At 50.5% G+C, this 15,859-nt stretch overlaps 1 protein-coding gene across 1 annotated transcript in view; it reads right to left on the bottom strand.

The window, feature by feature from the left end:
• Disp3 (dispatched RND transporter family member 3) overlaps positions 1–15,859 on the bottom strand; it is a 48,924-nt gene that overhangs the window by 16,714 nt on the left and 16,351 nt on the right. The window contains exons 2-9 of the mRNA XM_032894703.1: positions 14,629–15,604; positions 13,346–13,565; positions 4,439–4,575; positions 3,527–3,661; positions 2,759–2,919; positions 1,617–1,756; positions 1,009–1,157; positions 667–828 (exon numbers count right to left, since the gene is read on the bottom strand). Of these exons, the coding sequence (XP_032750594.1) occupies positions 667–828; positions 1,009–1,157; positions 1,617–1,756; positions 2,759–2,919; positions 3,527–3,661; positions 4,439–4,575; positions 13,346–13,565; positions 14,629–15,601 (2,077 nt within the window). The 5' untranslated portion in view covers positions 15,602–15,604. The remainder of the gene's footprint in view (positions 1–666; positions 829–1,008; positions 1,158–1,616; positions 1,757–2,758; positions 2,920–3,526; positions 3,662–4,438; positions 4,576–13,345; positions 13,566–14,628; positions 15,605–15,859) is intronic.

Here is a 15,859-nt window from a genome sequence, read left to right as displayed (position 1 = left end):
CCACCAAAGGCAGGGACAGTGATTGTGTTTGTGTTGTTGCTGGGGCCTGACCGTAAGCTACAAGCTGACACTCCTCCACAAGGGCTAGCTGGTGTCTCAGAGTATCTGGTCATTCCTGAAGACTGCAGTAGTTCCTGAAGACTGCAGTAGTTCTGGTGAGCCATTGAAGACAGTGATGGTGTTGCCTGCATGCCGAGTGCTTGGCAGGCCCCGCACCAGGCCGAGACCTCGATATGCAGCAAACTCCTTACAGTTGTCTTACTAGACCCTTATTTGTTTTTGGTGCTGGGGAGACAGAACCCAGGCCTGGTACTGCTGAGCTATCCCCTAGCCACAGACACTGCTGCCGCCTTCATTTTTAGAACAAGAACTCAAGTGTGAGACTGGCTGGCACAGCCAAGGGCAGAGGGTAGAACTGGGGTTCAAACTCAGCCAGCTAGTCTACCCTAGGGCCAAGCACGAGCTCTCTACTCTCTTGCCTGGCACGTGGTGGTTTGTAGGCAGTGGCTGAGGAGGCCCAGGGGCAGCCTACCCAGGAAGAGGAAGAGGCAGAGAGGAGGCCGTGGTCAGACCTCTGAGAGATACTCCGCTCCCAGTGCCTGTTGCCTGTGGGGTGTGGACTATGTACGTGTGTCTGCCTTCAGGAAGGGACTGGGGCACACTCACCTACAATCACCCAGCGGCTCTTGACAGCTGCCCATAAGACCCAGCGGTGCAGCAGCTCTTGCAGCTGGGCGAGGAGCTGGCCCCTGCTGCTCCCGTCAGGGGTGGGCTGCAGACCCTCACAGTGCACAGAGACCAGTGATACATCTCCCAGCTCTAGAGACACTGCCAGGCAGAGTGGCAGCCAGTCAGAGACTGAGCCACAGCTTGCCCCGGCCCACACCCGCACTGGCAAAGCCCACACACTAGGGGAGGGTCTCCACAGGCGTGGCTCCCTTGGGGCCAGCCTATCTTTGAACCTCCCTCTGGAGGACGTCATCCCCATTCAGGCCAGCCAGCTCTCACCTGGCTCATCCTCCACGTTCAGCAAGGGGATGTCATCATCCAGGTAGGGTAGGGGGCCCTGAGCAGGGCCACCCCCAGCCCGCTCTGGAGCTGTAAACAGGTCCCCAGGAAAATGCAAGGAGCTCTTGCGGCCGCACTTCTGGTGGCAGCTGTGGAGGGCAGTGGACAGGCATGAGGCTAGAAGTCAGAGCACCCAGAGAGGACGGGGGCGGGGAAACGGTACGAGCCCAGGCAGCAAACGGCTGCTCCTGACTCACAGGAGAAGCAGCACTGACGACGACGAGAGCCAGGGCTGAGTTTCTTCTGGAACCATCTACCCTCACCTGCTACCCTTCCTCCGGGGACATAAAGGGTAACAGGAGGTGAGAAAGCTGCCCTGTGATCCCCTAGGTTAGGGTTCTGCATAAAATGCAAAGGGAGAGGCCACAGGTCCTTGGGTCCTTTTGAAGGAAACAGTGGCTTTAAGGATGTGTGTAAATATACCCATGGCCTGTTTGTGACTACACACTGCTGCTGGACAATGGCGTTCCTGCCTGTCTAGAACCAGTCACACAAGAACCCCGGAGGGTTTGGAGAGAGAGGGCGGGTGAAGGAGGAAGGAATGTCACCTGCTCTGGCAGGAGCTCTCCAGGGGTGCCACGTAGAGGCTCCAGAGGCCCAGGGCCGCAGGCATGGTGAACAGCACGGCCAGCCAGCAGCAGGTCACAATGAGGGACATGAACAAGCCGAAGTCATGGACAGCTGGGATCTGTATGTAGGCAGTGGGGATAAGACGCTGTGAGGCCTGGCTGTCTCGATGTCCAGAGACAACCGGAAAGCTGGGTCTCTCCGGGCGGGACAAGAGCATTGGGCGTGGAGGATGCCAGAAGCTGTGCTGGACACAGCGGCAGTGCAAGCCCTTGCTCCACCTGAGGATGGAGGCTCTGGATCTACCGGCAGTCGTCCTGGGACAGCCAGAGTAAGCAGCAGGAGGCCATTACCCAAGACACATCCACACAAGCCAAGGCTGCAGGTTGATGAAAGAGGAAGGAAGGTTGGTACCCAACAGGGAAGAAGGGCCGAAATCTCACAGGCACCTGCCCAGAGGCTGTGGTGATTGGGGAAACCCTCGCCAACCAGCAAGCAGGCCTGAAGTTTGTGACATCACTTCACCATGTGCTCCTCTCAGACCCAGAATAATCCACTGAGAAACCAAGGCCCAGAGAGGTTTACGTGAGCTATGAGGCCAGGCCACAAAGTCCCTCAAAGATGTGGTCCTAGGTATACAGAGCCCTACCGAGGAATACGGAAATGGGAGTGGGAGAGGTGGGTATGGGGAGAGAGGAAAGAGAGGCTGAGGGAGGGAGAAAGGAAGACAGACAGACTGATTGTACAAGAGATCAAAATGGGGCATGTAGTGGTATGAAGAGCTCAGGCCAGGAGGGAGGAGACTGTTGGGCTCACCATTTGCCAGCTGTGTGACCTTTACCTTTCTGGGCCCCAGTTTCCGTTCTAGGAAGACAGAGATGGTGACACTTTTATCTTGGGCTGTATAGACCAGAGGGTAAAGAGGTTTGGAAATGGTGCCTCCGGGCAGATCAGAGCACACATTCACTAACTGGACTGCGGAAACAGCCCCACATGTTGGTTAGTCACAGAAACGGGCGGCAGGGTCACAGCAAGGACCTTGAGATGAAGGTGCTGGGGTCAGGAGTCACCCAAGTGTAGGCGGATGGGAAGCCGGGACAAGGACCTCGGGCAGGCTTCGCACCTGGGAGAAGACGTTGGCCGCATAGGCGGCGGCAGTGGTCAGCGAGGTGAAGAAGGTGGCTTTGCCTGCCGTCTGGATGGTGTGGATCATCCGCAGTTGGGGGTCTTCCAGGTGTGTAGCCTGGCGGTATGTGTTGATGAATACAAAGACATCGTCCACACCTGCAGGAAGGACAGACGTGGGGAGGGGCAGCTCAGTTCAGGTCCCACTTCTGTGTGCCTCAGATCCGGTGCTAGGTGGTTCACTGAATGGCTCCATCCTGAGGTCAAGCCCCACTCACAGGACTCCTAGGCCTCACTCAGTCTTCAAGCCCCACCCACCAGACTCTTGGTTGCACCCAGCATCCCCAAGCCCCACCCACTAAGTCTTCAAGCCCCACCCACCAGACTCTTGGTTACACCCAGCGTCTCCAAGCTCCACCCACTAAGTCTTCAAGCCCCATCCACCAGATATCATGGCCGCATTCAGCCTCTCCAAGCCCCACCCATCGTGGCCAAGCATCACCCAGCATGTCCCTTGGCTCCACTCACTGTCTCCAAGACCCACCCACAAAGTCCCAAGTCTCACTTACTATCCTCCTTGGCTACACTGACTTAATTCAAGCCCCGTCCATCATGCTTCCTGGCCCCACCCACCCCTCTTGTAAAGCTTACTTTCTTATCTCCCTAACACTCTCCTCATCGCCCAGAATGCCTTTTTGAGGAGGGGCAGGAAGGGACAGAGTTCTCAAGTGGCAGTCGCCCCTGCTGTGGCTGGGAGACAACTCACCGATGCCCACGATCACGAAGGCGGCCACTCCATTGAGGATGCCCAAGTACTGGATGCCAAAGACCACATGGTAGAGAAAGAGTGCCACCAGGCAACTGAGACCGATGCTGGCAATCCCAAAGAAGGACAGGAACACTGGGCAGGGCAAGGAGCACAAGGGACCATGAGGAGGGCCCTCGCAGAACACAGAACAAACACCCCGTCTTCAGTGACCCTGACCTCAGGCCCCCATCTTGAGCTCCCTGAACCGCCCTGTCTGCTCCCGGCCATACATAGGGACAGTTTGGAAAATTTGAAGCCTTTTGTCCCCAGAGAAGAGGCTGAACAGGAAGCCTGTGTGACAGGTGAAATCACCCGAGGTCAGGATGCCCATGAAAGTTCTACCAGGTCCCACTACCTCGCATACAGGGAGAGAATCGTGAGTGTTTTATATTGTGTGTCGCCTGAGGGGACCAGAGGTCCCACGGTGCAGGACCTATGTCTAGTTCACCACTGGATTCTGGTGAGTTTGAACATTGGGAGTTTATCTAGCACCCAATTAACGTTTGCTGCATGGATGATTGCAAGTCTTGTGCACTTTTCTACCTCTGCTCACTTGGGCGAGAAGAGCACATGCGTCCTGCATACAAGCAGCAGTGAGAGGCTGCTAGCGCAAGTGAGGAGGTGACACAGGGGGGAGGTGAGTTGTGGGCAAAAGGGCGGCTGCTCGTTATATAAAGTAGGCTCTTCAATGATCCCTAGCAGTCTAAAAATATTCCAGACGCCCCGACACACGTTACCACGGTGTTCGAGCACCATTTGGCCCAGCTCTAAGGAGCTGCGTTTAAGGCTATCCCGGCATCCTTGAACAGGCCGGTGCGTGCCGCAGGGAGGGAAGGCGCTGGGTCACGTGAGCCTTCGGAGATGCGGTACCTGAGCAGGAAGTTAGGATGTAGACAAGGGCAGCGATGCAGCTGCTGCTAATGAAGGCGAGGAGCATGTCGTTATTGAAGGTCCGGCGTACCTCATAGTCGAAGAGGTCTGTCCCCCCATAGAGGACCTGGACTTTGCTGGGTGAGGGAGGCCATGGAGAAAAGGAGGAAGACAGGAAGGGGATTAAAGATGACTGCGGACACTTGAAAGCCAGAGCCCTGCCCTTCATTAGCGTCTCTTTACTTTGGCTGCTCATCAAAATCACTCGAGTTTCCAAAAGTCCTGATATGCAGGCCCGATGCCAGGCAAATTAAATCATAATTTCTCGGGTGGAGCTGAACCGAGTATTTTTTTTTTTTCCCCTTCAGATCTCCCAGGTGATTCAACGTGTAGCTGAGGTTGGGAACTAATATAATAGTCAACGATAATCAGCCCCTCCTCTTCCGGTTCTCAACTGTCCACAGCGGTCTACAGTCAATCAAACCGGCTCCTGATAACCCTGTTTCACGCCGCTATTCAGTGTGTGCTCAAGACAAGTTATTCCCTCAAGAAACCCAGCCGGATGGCTGTTTTTTCCCTGTGTATGTGTATGTATGTGGTGTATGCACACCTGTTCATATGTGTGTGTGTGTGTGTGTGTGTGTGTGTGTGTGTGTGTGCATGCACTTGCATTTGTGTGGGTGTAGAGGAACGATGTCGATGTAGGCAGTCCCCCTGTTGTGCTCCAACTTCTGCATTGAGGCGAAGTTTTCAACTGAACCCAGAGTTCTCAGACACAGCAAGTTTGGCTAACCAGCTCACTCTGGGGGCCCATCTCCACTTCATAGGATTTACAATGACAGGTGGACAGCCACACTGATCCAGCATTTATATGGGTTCTGTGGACCTGAGCTCTGGTCCTCACACTCAGGCAATGAATACTTTAACCACAGTGCAATCTCCCTAACCTCACTCCCTCACACTGTAATATACATATTTGTGAGAGAGGGTCTCACTACGTATCCCTGGCTGGGTATATATGAGAAACCACATGAAACAGGACTCTGGATACCAGAACACAGAGGATGGCAATTCTCTGAGATAGGAATAGGCTGGACACTGTGGGTTCCAGGGCTGATGCCTCGATGGGGTTGCTGGACCCAGGACAGCCCCACAGATCATTTAGTAGATTCTCTAGCAGCTGGAAAAATCCCTCAAGCTCGATGAAAACTGTGACCCGGTGACCCAAAGGCCAAACAACTGAAGGAACTGCAGTGTACACTGTAGATGAACCGCTCAGACACTCTCTCCAGGAGAAAGACTGACAGGGGGGAAAACACGCCACAGACCGCTGGGACAATGACAAAGCTCTTGTCAGAAAACGGCAGCGCCGTATTCCCAGACACTCAGGGGAAGCTCAACCCAGAACACTATCTACCCAGAAAAACCCATTTCCAAAGCAAAGGCAAAAATCAAAACTGTTAGATAGACGAGCCCGAAATTACCTCTGCTACACTGAAGATGCTAAGGGGGCCCCTCTGGCGGAAGGAAGGTGGCAGTGTGCAGGAGACACTAAGGATAACGCTCACTGTACATGGAGATGTCACTGAGTAAAACGTGCAATGTCTTTATTTACTTCTACAAAAGGAAACTGGCTACTTAAACGCAAACAGATTGAGGACCATAGTGGTGTAGAGGCCACTGGAAACACGAAAGGGTGTGACTGGGTGAGATGGTACCGTCTTAAAGATACACTGTGGTATTTAAGGAGGTAGTGTACAAATCATAAAGTAGCCATTAAGACTCACGGCTACCAAGAAAAACAAAAGCATAAGAAATAATCCACCCAGAAGAGTTTGTTTTTTAAATCTCCATCCTATCTATTCAGTATAAGGGTCTAAAGGTGCTAGCCAGTGCGATCGAGCAAGAAAAAGAGAAAAAAAGTGTGTCTGTACTGGAAAAAGAAGGTGCAGATCTCTCTTTATCAGTATAGCAAATGCTTACCTGTGTGGGAAATCCAATGGAATCTAAAAGAAATAAAAATTCAAAGCAGCAGCAACGACAAACCCTCAGTTTAATGAGGTCATAAGACACAAAGGAAATTATAAATTCAAATTAACAGTTGGAGAAATTATATAACTGTTTTAAATGTTTAGTGAAAACAGGAAATGCTTGGGGATAAAATGAAATCGTGCTCATGGGACCAAAGACGCAACATTTTAAGATGTCTATCACATTCAAGATACCAGGAGATTGACTTTCCTATCTCGTGGTACTTGGACTTGAACCTAGGGCCTCACGCATGGGAAGCACATGGCTCTACCACTGAGTAACGACCTCGGGTATTTTTAATTTTTTTTTCTTTTCTTTTTTTCGGAGCTGGGGATCGAACCCAGGCCCTTGCGCTTGCTAGGCAAGCACTCTACCACTGAGCTAAATCCCCAACCCCGGTATTTTTAATTTTTAAAAATAATTTGAGACAGGGTCTTGTTGCATTATCCAGGCAGACCTTGAACACACTCTGTAGCACAGGCTGGACCATTATTTTACTGTCTCAGCCTCTCAGGTATCTTGGGACTACAGGTTTGTGCCAGATCTGGTCATTTATCTATTTCAGAAATAAAGGAGCTGATTCTAAAATTCACCTAGAAATGCAAAAGATCTAGAACAACCAAACTAAAAACAAAACAAAACAAAACAAAACCCATTAAAAATGATCTGAAGACAGACAGGGAAGGATGCGTCTCAGTGGTAGGGTGCTTGCCTAGGATGAGAAATGCCCTGGGCTCAATTCAAAACAAAACCTCGGTGTGAAGTTATAATCACAACTGTGTAGTTCTAAAGTGCCCATCCGTGGAACAGAACAGAAGTTTCAAAATTGGACACATTTGTAGACAGAAAGTTTTGTCCATGGTGCAAAGGCACAGAGAAAGATGAGCCCTTCCAACAAGTGACACTGGGGTTATTGTGAAAATAATATGCCTCAGTCCATATCTTGCTCCAGGCTCAAAAGCGAACTCAAAATGAATGTCGTAGTATGGAACGGAAAAACCCAATCAATAAAAGGCACAAGTGGGCAGCCGCTAACACAGAAATTCACACTTGGCCAATGCACCGAGAATAAACGTTTGTAGAGTGTCAGCCACAAACAGGACACACTACCAAGAGTCAGGGAAGATGGGGAAAGAGGGGGTGGGAAGACTTAAAAAAAAAAAATACTTATTTTTATTTGTGTGCATGAGTGGTTTTTGCCTGTATGTATGTATGTATGTATGTATGTATGCATGTATGTATGTATGTATGTATGTGCACCATGCGTGTGCGGTACCCATGGCAGCCAGAGAGGGTGTCAGAACCACTGGAATTGGAGTTATAGATGGTTGTGAGCAGCCATGTGGGTCCTCTGCATGAGCAACAAGTTCTCTTAACCACTGAGCCATCTCTCCAGTGAGGTGAAAAAACTGTACAAGACAAGAAGTCGAGGAGGACCAGAGGGAAACAGTACCTTGTGGACACGATAGGGATTCTGCAGTCATGGACTCACAGCGGCCGTGCAGAGCTGCACGGGATCAAGCCAGCCAGCATTTCAGCTTGGAAATGGGAAGGGATCGTGAGTTCCCAGTCCTGGCTCAGCTATGGTATCTTGAGGAGGAGAGTCAGTTCTCTCTCAGGGTGTGGCCCCTGGTAGGTCTACTGTACTCACAGGATGGCCCCATATCCACGAATATATGACCAGCACGAACTGGACTCAGTAGGTTATGAAATGGAAAAGACATTACGTTTGGTGATGGTGGTGGTGGTAGAGGAGGAGGAAGAGGGGGAGATCTGGGAGGAGTTAGGGGAGGAGCGGGAGAATGTGATCAAACACATCATATACATGGATGAAATTCACCAAAGAAACTAGGTGGATGGCAAAAAGTCTCAGGCCTTTTGTTCATTTGGTTTCCATCACCGGGAGGTGGGCAGTTTCCCCTACCACATGCTTCTAGCACAGGGCTCTGCCAAACCACAGACCAAACCCAAACCAAGGGGACTGGAAGAAGCCAAAGACTAAACATGAGCTGAATGAATCCTTTCTCCTTTAGAAATCGGAGGACAGATGTCCAAGCCATTACCCATTAGAAAAAGCAAACCAGAGACAGCAGGGATGCTACTACACACCTGTTAGAATAGCCTCATTCATTCATTCATTCATTCATCCATCCATCCATTCATTCACCCATCCATCCATCCATTCATTCATTCAATTCATTCATTCATCCATCCATCCATCCATCCATCTATCCATTCATTCATCCATTCTTCCTTCCTTCCTAAATTAAGAACAGTTTAGAAACTGCACTACCTATATATGCTGGCTAATTTTTGCCAACACGACACACTAGAGTCACCTGGGAGAGGGCACTTCAATTGAGGGAATCAATCTGTCAGACTGACCTACAGACAGGTCCTTGGGTGTTTTCTTGATTGCTAGTGTGGAGGGCCCAGTGTGGGCAGTGTCACTGCTGGGAAGGCCTGGGAGGTACGAGGAAGGGGGATGAACATGAATGAGTCAGAAAGCTGCGTTTCTCCATGTTCCTACTTCCAGGTTCTTGGCCTCCTTCCACGATGGAATGTCACTGTCCCCAAGTCGGTTAGGGCTAGTGTTTATCACGATGATAGAGAAGCAAACTAGAACACCCCCACTAAGTTTAAGAGGGGAATGTAGGAGACCTGGAATTCTCACCCTCACCGAGAACACAAGATGGTACAAGCAATATGGAAAACTCAGGAAGTTTCTGAAGTTAAACAAATGCCCACTATTATTGCCTAGCCATTTTACCCAAGTAGTTGCTCACAGAAAGTTACACATAACCACTCGATGGAATTTCGTCAGTGAAGCTGGAACCTGGGAGCGATGCAAACACTCATCAGTGAGTGAACAGACAGGCAAAATATGGCGTGAACACGACTTGGTGCTCAACAATAAACTGTCGATACATGATAATGCATGGGCACAATTCAAATAGGCTGGAAGGAATGGACGGGTTCCATCAACAGGGAATACGCTACAAGATACCTTGCATACAGAGCTCTTAAAAAGGATGCTACAAAGCAGAACGTGGACCTGAAGAGATAAAGAGTACATCCTCCTCCAACAGAAGACCTGGGTTCGATTCCCAGGACCCACCTCAGAGCTGACAGCTGTCTGCAGCTTCAATTCCGGGGAGTCTGATCCCCTCCGCTGGCCTCTCAGAGCACTGCACGCATGTGGTGCCCTTAAATACACACAAGCAAACGTTCACGTGCATAAAACATAAACAAAACAAAAGAAAACACTGGAAAGGGATAGCCAGGGTTGGGCCGGGAAGCAGGATTCGGTCTGAGCTGGTTATCAGTGGACATAAGGAAACACACTGGGACTTCATGATCTTGACAGCGGATGTGTCAGCGCTAATCAACTTTAAAATGTTAAGTACACACAGTTGGTCGTGTGCCAATCACACCTCACCAAATGTTTTATTTTTCTCAACCTCATACTCAACGGCCAAGAAGAAAAGATCTGTCTTAGAGAATTTGATGGATTAGATGACTTTTCTTTGAATAAAAACGCTGAACGTTAAATCAGTCATTTCCTGCGTAAACGTTAATTTATATACCATTTACAGAGTATTTTATGGGAAAAGGAGCTGGAGAGATGGCTCAGGGGTTAAAAAGCACTGGCTGCAACTGCGGAGGACCTGGGTTCAGTTCCCAGCACCCACATGGTAGCCTAGTCTGTAACACCAGTTGCAAAGGATCCGAGCTCTCTTCTGGCCACTGTGGCTGCCACCCACACATAATAAACACACGATGCACAGAAATGCATATGGAAAAAACACTCCCACACATAAAATAATAAATTAATCTTTAAAAGACAAACGAATTAAAACCGGAGAGGGGAAAAAACAGTCCTTTTAAGAGAGCAACAACGGGCAGGCAAGATGGCTCAGTGGGTAAAGGTGCTTGCTGCCAAGACAGACAGCAGGGGTTCTGGAATCCACACAGTGGAAAGAGAAAACACGTTCTTCCAAGTTGTCCTCTGACTTCCACACACACACACAGTGGCACGCATGTGCACGCACAAAATAAACAAATGCAGCAAACTCTTTAATAAGAAGAATGAGAGGCAAGGAAGATTCGCAGCTGACTCCTCTGCAGAAGCCGATGGAAGTCGTTTGACAGTGAAGCGGATTCTTTTCAAACAGTCACGGAACACAGCTGCCAATTTGGAACATCACACAAGTGAGGCAGACCAGAAAAATGAAAGTAAAATAAAGATTTTTTTCCCCAGGCAAACAAAACACAAGTCACCAGCAGCAAACCAGCACTCAGAGAATACTAAAGAGAGATCTACAGACACGAGGAAAGTGGTCCCAGAGGGAGGCGGGAAGCCGCAGAGAGTAATGAAGACCAACAGGAAAAGTAAAGACGCAGATCGGCAGAAACGAGCAGAACCTGCAAGACAGAATGGGCTGTGGGTTTAAAATGTGCACACAATTAAAAGTGTACACCGCCAACCCACAAGGGGACGGAGAATGGTAAATGTCACACAGGTGTTCTCAGTCCCTGATGTGATCAGCGAAGCCGTAAAAGGGACGACTCGTGTAATTCCATCTTAAGTCAAGGTGTGTTTTCCTCTCGAGTCACCGATGATAATACAACAATGAAAAGGGTTTTGTGAATCAGAAAGAAGGCATCAAATTCACATCCTGGGAGGGGGTGCGGCTTCCACTTCCTGCTAGAGGGCCCCAGGTTAACAGAAGGGAGACTGACTTTTTTTCCCTAGGGCAAGGCCTTGAACTTAGTGGCCAAACATTTCAGCTGAGGTAAGTGTTGGTATCTGAAGCAGTCTCCAGTCAGTTCCTGTCATCAGGAAAGTCACTGCCTTTGCTTGAGGTACTGCCATCCATCCATCCATCCATCCATCCATCCATCCATCCATCAGTCATCTATCTATCCATCCATCAATCATCCATCCATCCATCCATCATCCATCCATTCATCCATCCATCATCCATCCATCCATCCATCATCCATCCATCATCCATCCATCCACCCATCCATCCATCAATCAACCAACAACTCATTCATCAATCATCCATCCATCCATCCATCTATCCATCCATCCATCATTCATCCATCCATCTATCCATCATCCATCCATTCATCCATCCATCCATCCATCCATCAATCATCCATCCATCATCCATCATCCATCCATCCATCCATCATCCAACCATTCATTCATCAATCATCCATCCATCCGTCAATCATCCATCTATCCATCCACCCATCTATCCATCTATCCATCTATCCATCCATCCATCAATCATCTATCCATCCATCCACCCATCTATCCATCTATCCATCCATCCATCAATCATCCATCCATCCATACACCCATCTATCCATCTATCCATCCATCCATCCATCAATCATCCATCCATCATCCATCCATCAATCATCCATCCATTCATCCATCCATCCGTCCATCCGTCCATCCATGCATTCATGCCTTAGACCAACCAAGTGGTTCCAGACACCATGCTGGACCTAAACTTACAGAAGTGAGCCAGAAACAACAAGCCCATCTCCAAACCAGATCTTTCTTAAATGTGTGTGAGAGTGTGTGTGTGTGTGTGTGTGTGTGTGTGTGTGTGTGTGTGTGTTGTATGTGCATACTATAGTGTGCTTGTGGAGGTCGGAAGACAACTTGTGGAAGTCAGCTCTCTCCTTTTATCTTATTGGTTCAAGGGATTTAACTCAGGTTATCAAGCTAGGGGGCAGGATCCACTGAGCCACCTTGCTGGCCTCTTAAATGGTATGTGTGTGTGCATGTGTGCCTGCGTGCGCGTGCGCGCGTGTGCGTGCGTGCGTGCGTGCGTGCGTGTGTGTGTGTGTGTGTGTGTGTGTACACATGTGTGGTGTTTGGAGACCAAAGACCAGTTTTATTTTATTTATATCTATGTGTGTGTTCTTGTCCGGCTGTGAGCTGCCTGGTGTGGGTGCTGGGAACAGACCTTCAGGTCCTCTGGAAGGGCAGCAAGCACCCTTCAGTCCTACACCCATCACACTTGAATCCACTGAGTCAATGAGTCTTCTCCTCAGCCCCTACTCACACACAAATCCCCCTGGAAACTCCATGGATCAGAGAATGGGCTTGCAAGCCTACAGTTCCTAAGGCTGGGATGATACCTGGGTTTTATGTGTGTCCCGGGGATGTGAACTCACATCATCACGCCTGCATCTTTATGCATGACAAGCACACACTAACTGAGCCATCTCTGCAGGCCTTAGCTCCTTTAAGAGAAACATTTATTTTATATGTGTGCGTGCGTGTTTTGCCTGGGTGATGGTGTGTGCACCATGCACATCCCATGTGCCTGCAGAAGCCAGAAGAGGGCATAGGATCCCCTGAACCTGGAATCACAGACGGCTGTGAGCTTCACTGGTGTAAAGGAACCCAGGTTCTCTACAAGAGCAGAAGGTGCTCTTAACTCCCAAACCACCTCACCAGCCCTGCTCGCTCTTCTTAATGGCCAGAATAATAGAAACCACAGTCCCATCTTACAAGCAGGGACGCTCAGGCCCAGAGAAACCTACAGACTCTAGGCATATTAGAGGTGGAGAGGAGCCACCTCCTTTCTTGCCTATAACACCCAATCCCTCCAGGACAAGAGTTCTGAAATTGTCTCCCTCCTTCAAAGCTGTCATGTCTACTAACCATTAGCACCGATCAAGAAAAGGGGCCTTTAGGAGGGACCGGGAGGTTGTGCCTAACTCTGCCCAAATTTGGGGATAAAGACTTCCTGGGGTTAAGGTCGTGAGGAAGGAGATTTGGGGCTTAAGAGGCACCCTGCTGCCTACCCCCAGAGGCACACACAGCCGTGTGGCTGGGCTTCCTACCTAGTAGACTGCTTGGCTAGCATGGCCACATATGTGACTACAAAGCTCTGGAACTTGGCCCTCTGTTCCTCCCAGCGATCGTCCACTGAGTAGTAGTTGGGGAGCGGTGCTCCAAACAGGATCTCGCTGCGCAGAAGGGAGCTCTTCAGATTATCCACGGACAGCCCCTCATCCACATACCAGTAGAACTCAGGGTGAGTCATGGCCAGTTCTAGGGAGCCTGCAGCCGACAGGAAAAACCCAAAGAGCTCAGTGCCCAGCTCCCACCAACCCCTCTGCCACTGCACCATGTAGGACAGAGGGAGGGCTCGGAGAAGCCATAGCTTCCTCTCCCGGGCAGGCAGTTCCCACTAGGTTCACGCTTTGATTCCAGTTTGAACCGCACCTAATTCCAAGGCCCAGTCAGTAATCCCATAACTCCACCTGCTACAGACCTACCCTGCTTGTGCCCTCCCTCTACCCAAACCCAACTCTTTAGCCTGCCTCACCTACCTTAAACCTTCATGTTCCTCTTTTTTAAAAAAAAATTCATTTATTTATTATATATAAGTACACTGTAGCTGTCTTCAGACACACCAGAAGAGAGCATCAGATCCCATTACAGATGGTTGTGAGCCACCATGTGGTTGCTGGGATTTGAACTCAGGACCTCTGGAAGAGCAAGTCAGTGCTCTTAACCCCCGAGCCATCTCTCCAGCCCTCGGGTTCCCCTTTATCATAGTATTTTATCAATTCGACATAAGTTAATGCTATCTGGGAAGGGGAATCTCAACTGAGACGACAGCTCCATCAAATGGCTTGTGGGAACATTTTTTTCTTAATTGCTACATGACAGAAGAGGACCCAGTCCACTGGGGTCAGTGGGATTCTTGGGCAGGTGCTCCTAGCGCGTTAAAGAAAGAAAACTTAGCAAACGTGCCAGTAAGCAGCTGCCTTCCGTAGCCTCTGCTTCAGTTCCTGCCTCTAGGTTCCTGCCTCCAGTTCCTGCCCTGACTTCCTTTGATGTGGATAATGAGATAAACCCTTTGCTCTTCAGGTGGCTTGGTCACAATAGAGACCTAACTAAGGTTCCTTCCAGGTACCCTCAAACCAACCCCACCCCTAAGTCTCACACCAGCCATACTTTCTCTCTCAACCTAACTCCCACAATCCCAGTGGGCACCCTAGTCTGTGGCTTTCTCTCCCTCTTCATATCCAATCCCAGCAGCACATCCCACAGACACCTTGCCTGCTGGTCATGCCCTAGCTCAGCATTGTCCCATTTCCTCAGTACACCTGCTCACCTCGGATATCTGCCAGGTCCTGGCCCATGCCGTCGTAGTAGATCTTTCCGCCCCTCTCGGTGGGGAAGAAGTAAGTCATGAGTGAACTAGGCGGGGAGCAGTAGGAATAGGAGCCCAGTGGCAGGTCCTTGAGCACCTCATGAGGTTTCCAGCAGAACTCCCGGAAACCGGGGTGGTCCATGATTTTACGCTCGATCTCGTGGATCGTCACCAGACGCTCGCTGGTGAAAATGTTGCGCTCCGCATCTCCGCGCGCCAGAAAGATGAGCTCGATTCGCCAATGGGCGTGCGTCTGGGTGTTGGCGCTCACATAGGTACGCGAGTAATCCCAGCGAGAGGCGCCCCGACGGGCTCGGCTCTGGTTGGCTACCTGACCCCCCGGAGGCGGAGCCTCTCTGCGACGTCGCTCCCTCGTATTGGTTGCTGATCTCTGAGTGGCAGCAGTGTCCCTGGGGTCTGAGCGAGGAGGTCGGGATGCAGGTCGAGAATGATTCCCCAGGTGCAGGTGCTGAAGCTGCTCTGAGATGAGGCGCTGCAGCGTCTCAGAGGTGAAGTCCGCCAGGTCGCGCCTGTTGCGCCCCCAAGATCCAAACTGGGACTTGAGGGCCAAGGCCAGGGCGTCGAAGCGCTGTGACGCCTCGTGGTTGCGGATCTCAAAGGCGTTGTAGGAGATGTCGATGTCCAGGGGCGGGTAGTAGAGGAACATGAAGGCAGACAGCACCATGGGGATGCTGCAGCCAAGAAACAGCACCAGCCCTGCGCAGCATGGGTTGGTGAAGGCCCAGCCCAGGGTACTCCAGAACCCCAAGGTCGGGGGCCTGGAGGGCAGTGTCCAGCGGCGCCAGCAGCCCTGTGCTCCGGAGTGCAGCCCTGGACCGGGGACAGTCCTGCATGCCTCATCTGAAGTCTCCTCTTCCTGCTGTTCCTCTTCTAGCCATACATCCTGCAGCAGGGGGTCATCCTCCGAGTCCATACCCTAGGGGAAAAGGACGGGTCAGAAGCTTTGAGGGGAGGCTTCGCCCAACCTGGGTACCACAAGTAGTTCTATCGTGGAGATGCATCATGTGCTCACGCGGCTCTAGGGAATCCAACAACATGTGTTCTGACCAGGAAAAACCACATTGTTCTTTCGCATTAAACCAAGGTGATTTCGTCTTTTCAAAGAAAAGGGAGAACTGGGGCTGGAGAGATGATTCAGTGGTTAAGAATGCTGGTTGCTCCTGCAGGGGAC

The sequence above is a fragment of the Rattus rattus genome, chromosome 1, assembly GCF_011064425.1.
Source record: "Rattus rattus isolate New Zealand chromosome 1, Rrattus_CSIRO_v1, whole genome shotgun sequence".
Taxonomy (NCBI): Eukaryota; Metazoa; Chordata; class Mammalia; order Rodentia; family Muridae; genus Rattus; species Rattus rattus.
The sequence above is the reverse complement of the archived record's forward strand: the minus strand, read 5'-3'. Positions and strand labels throughout refer to the sequence as shown.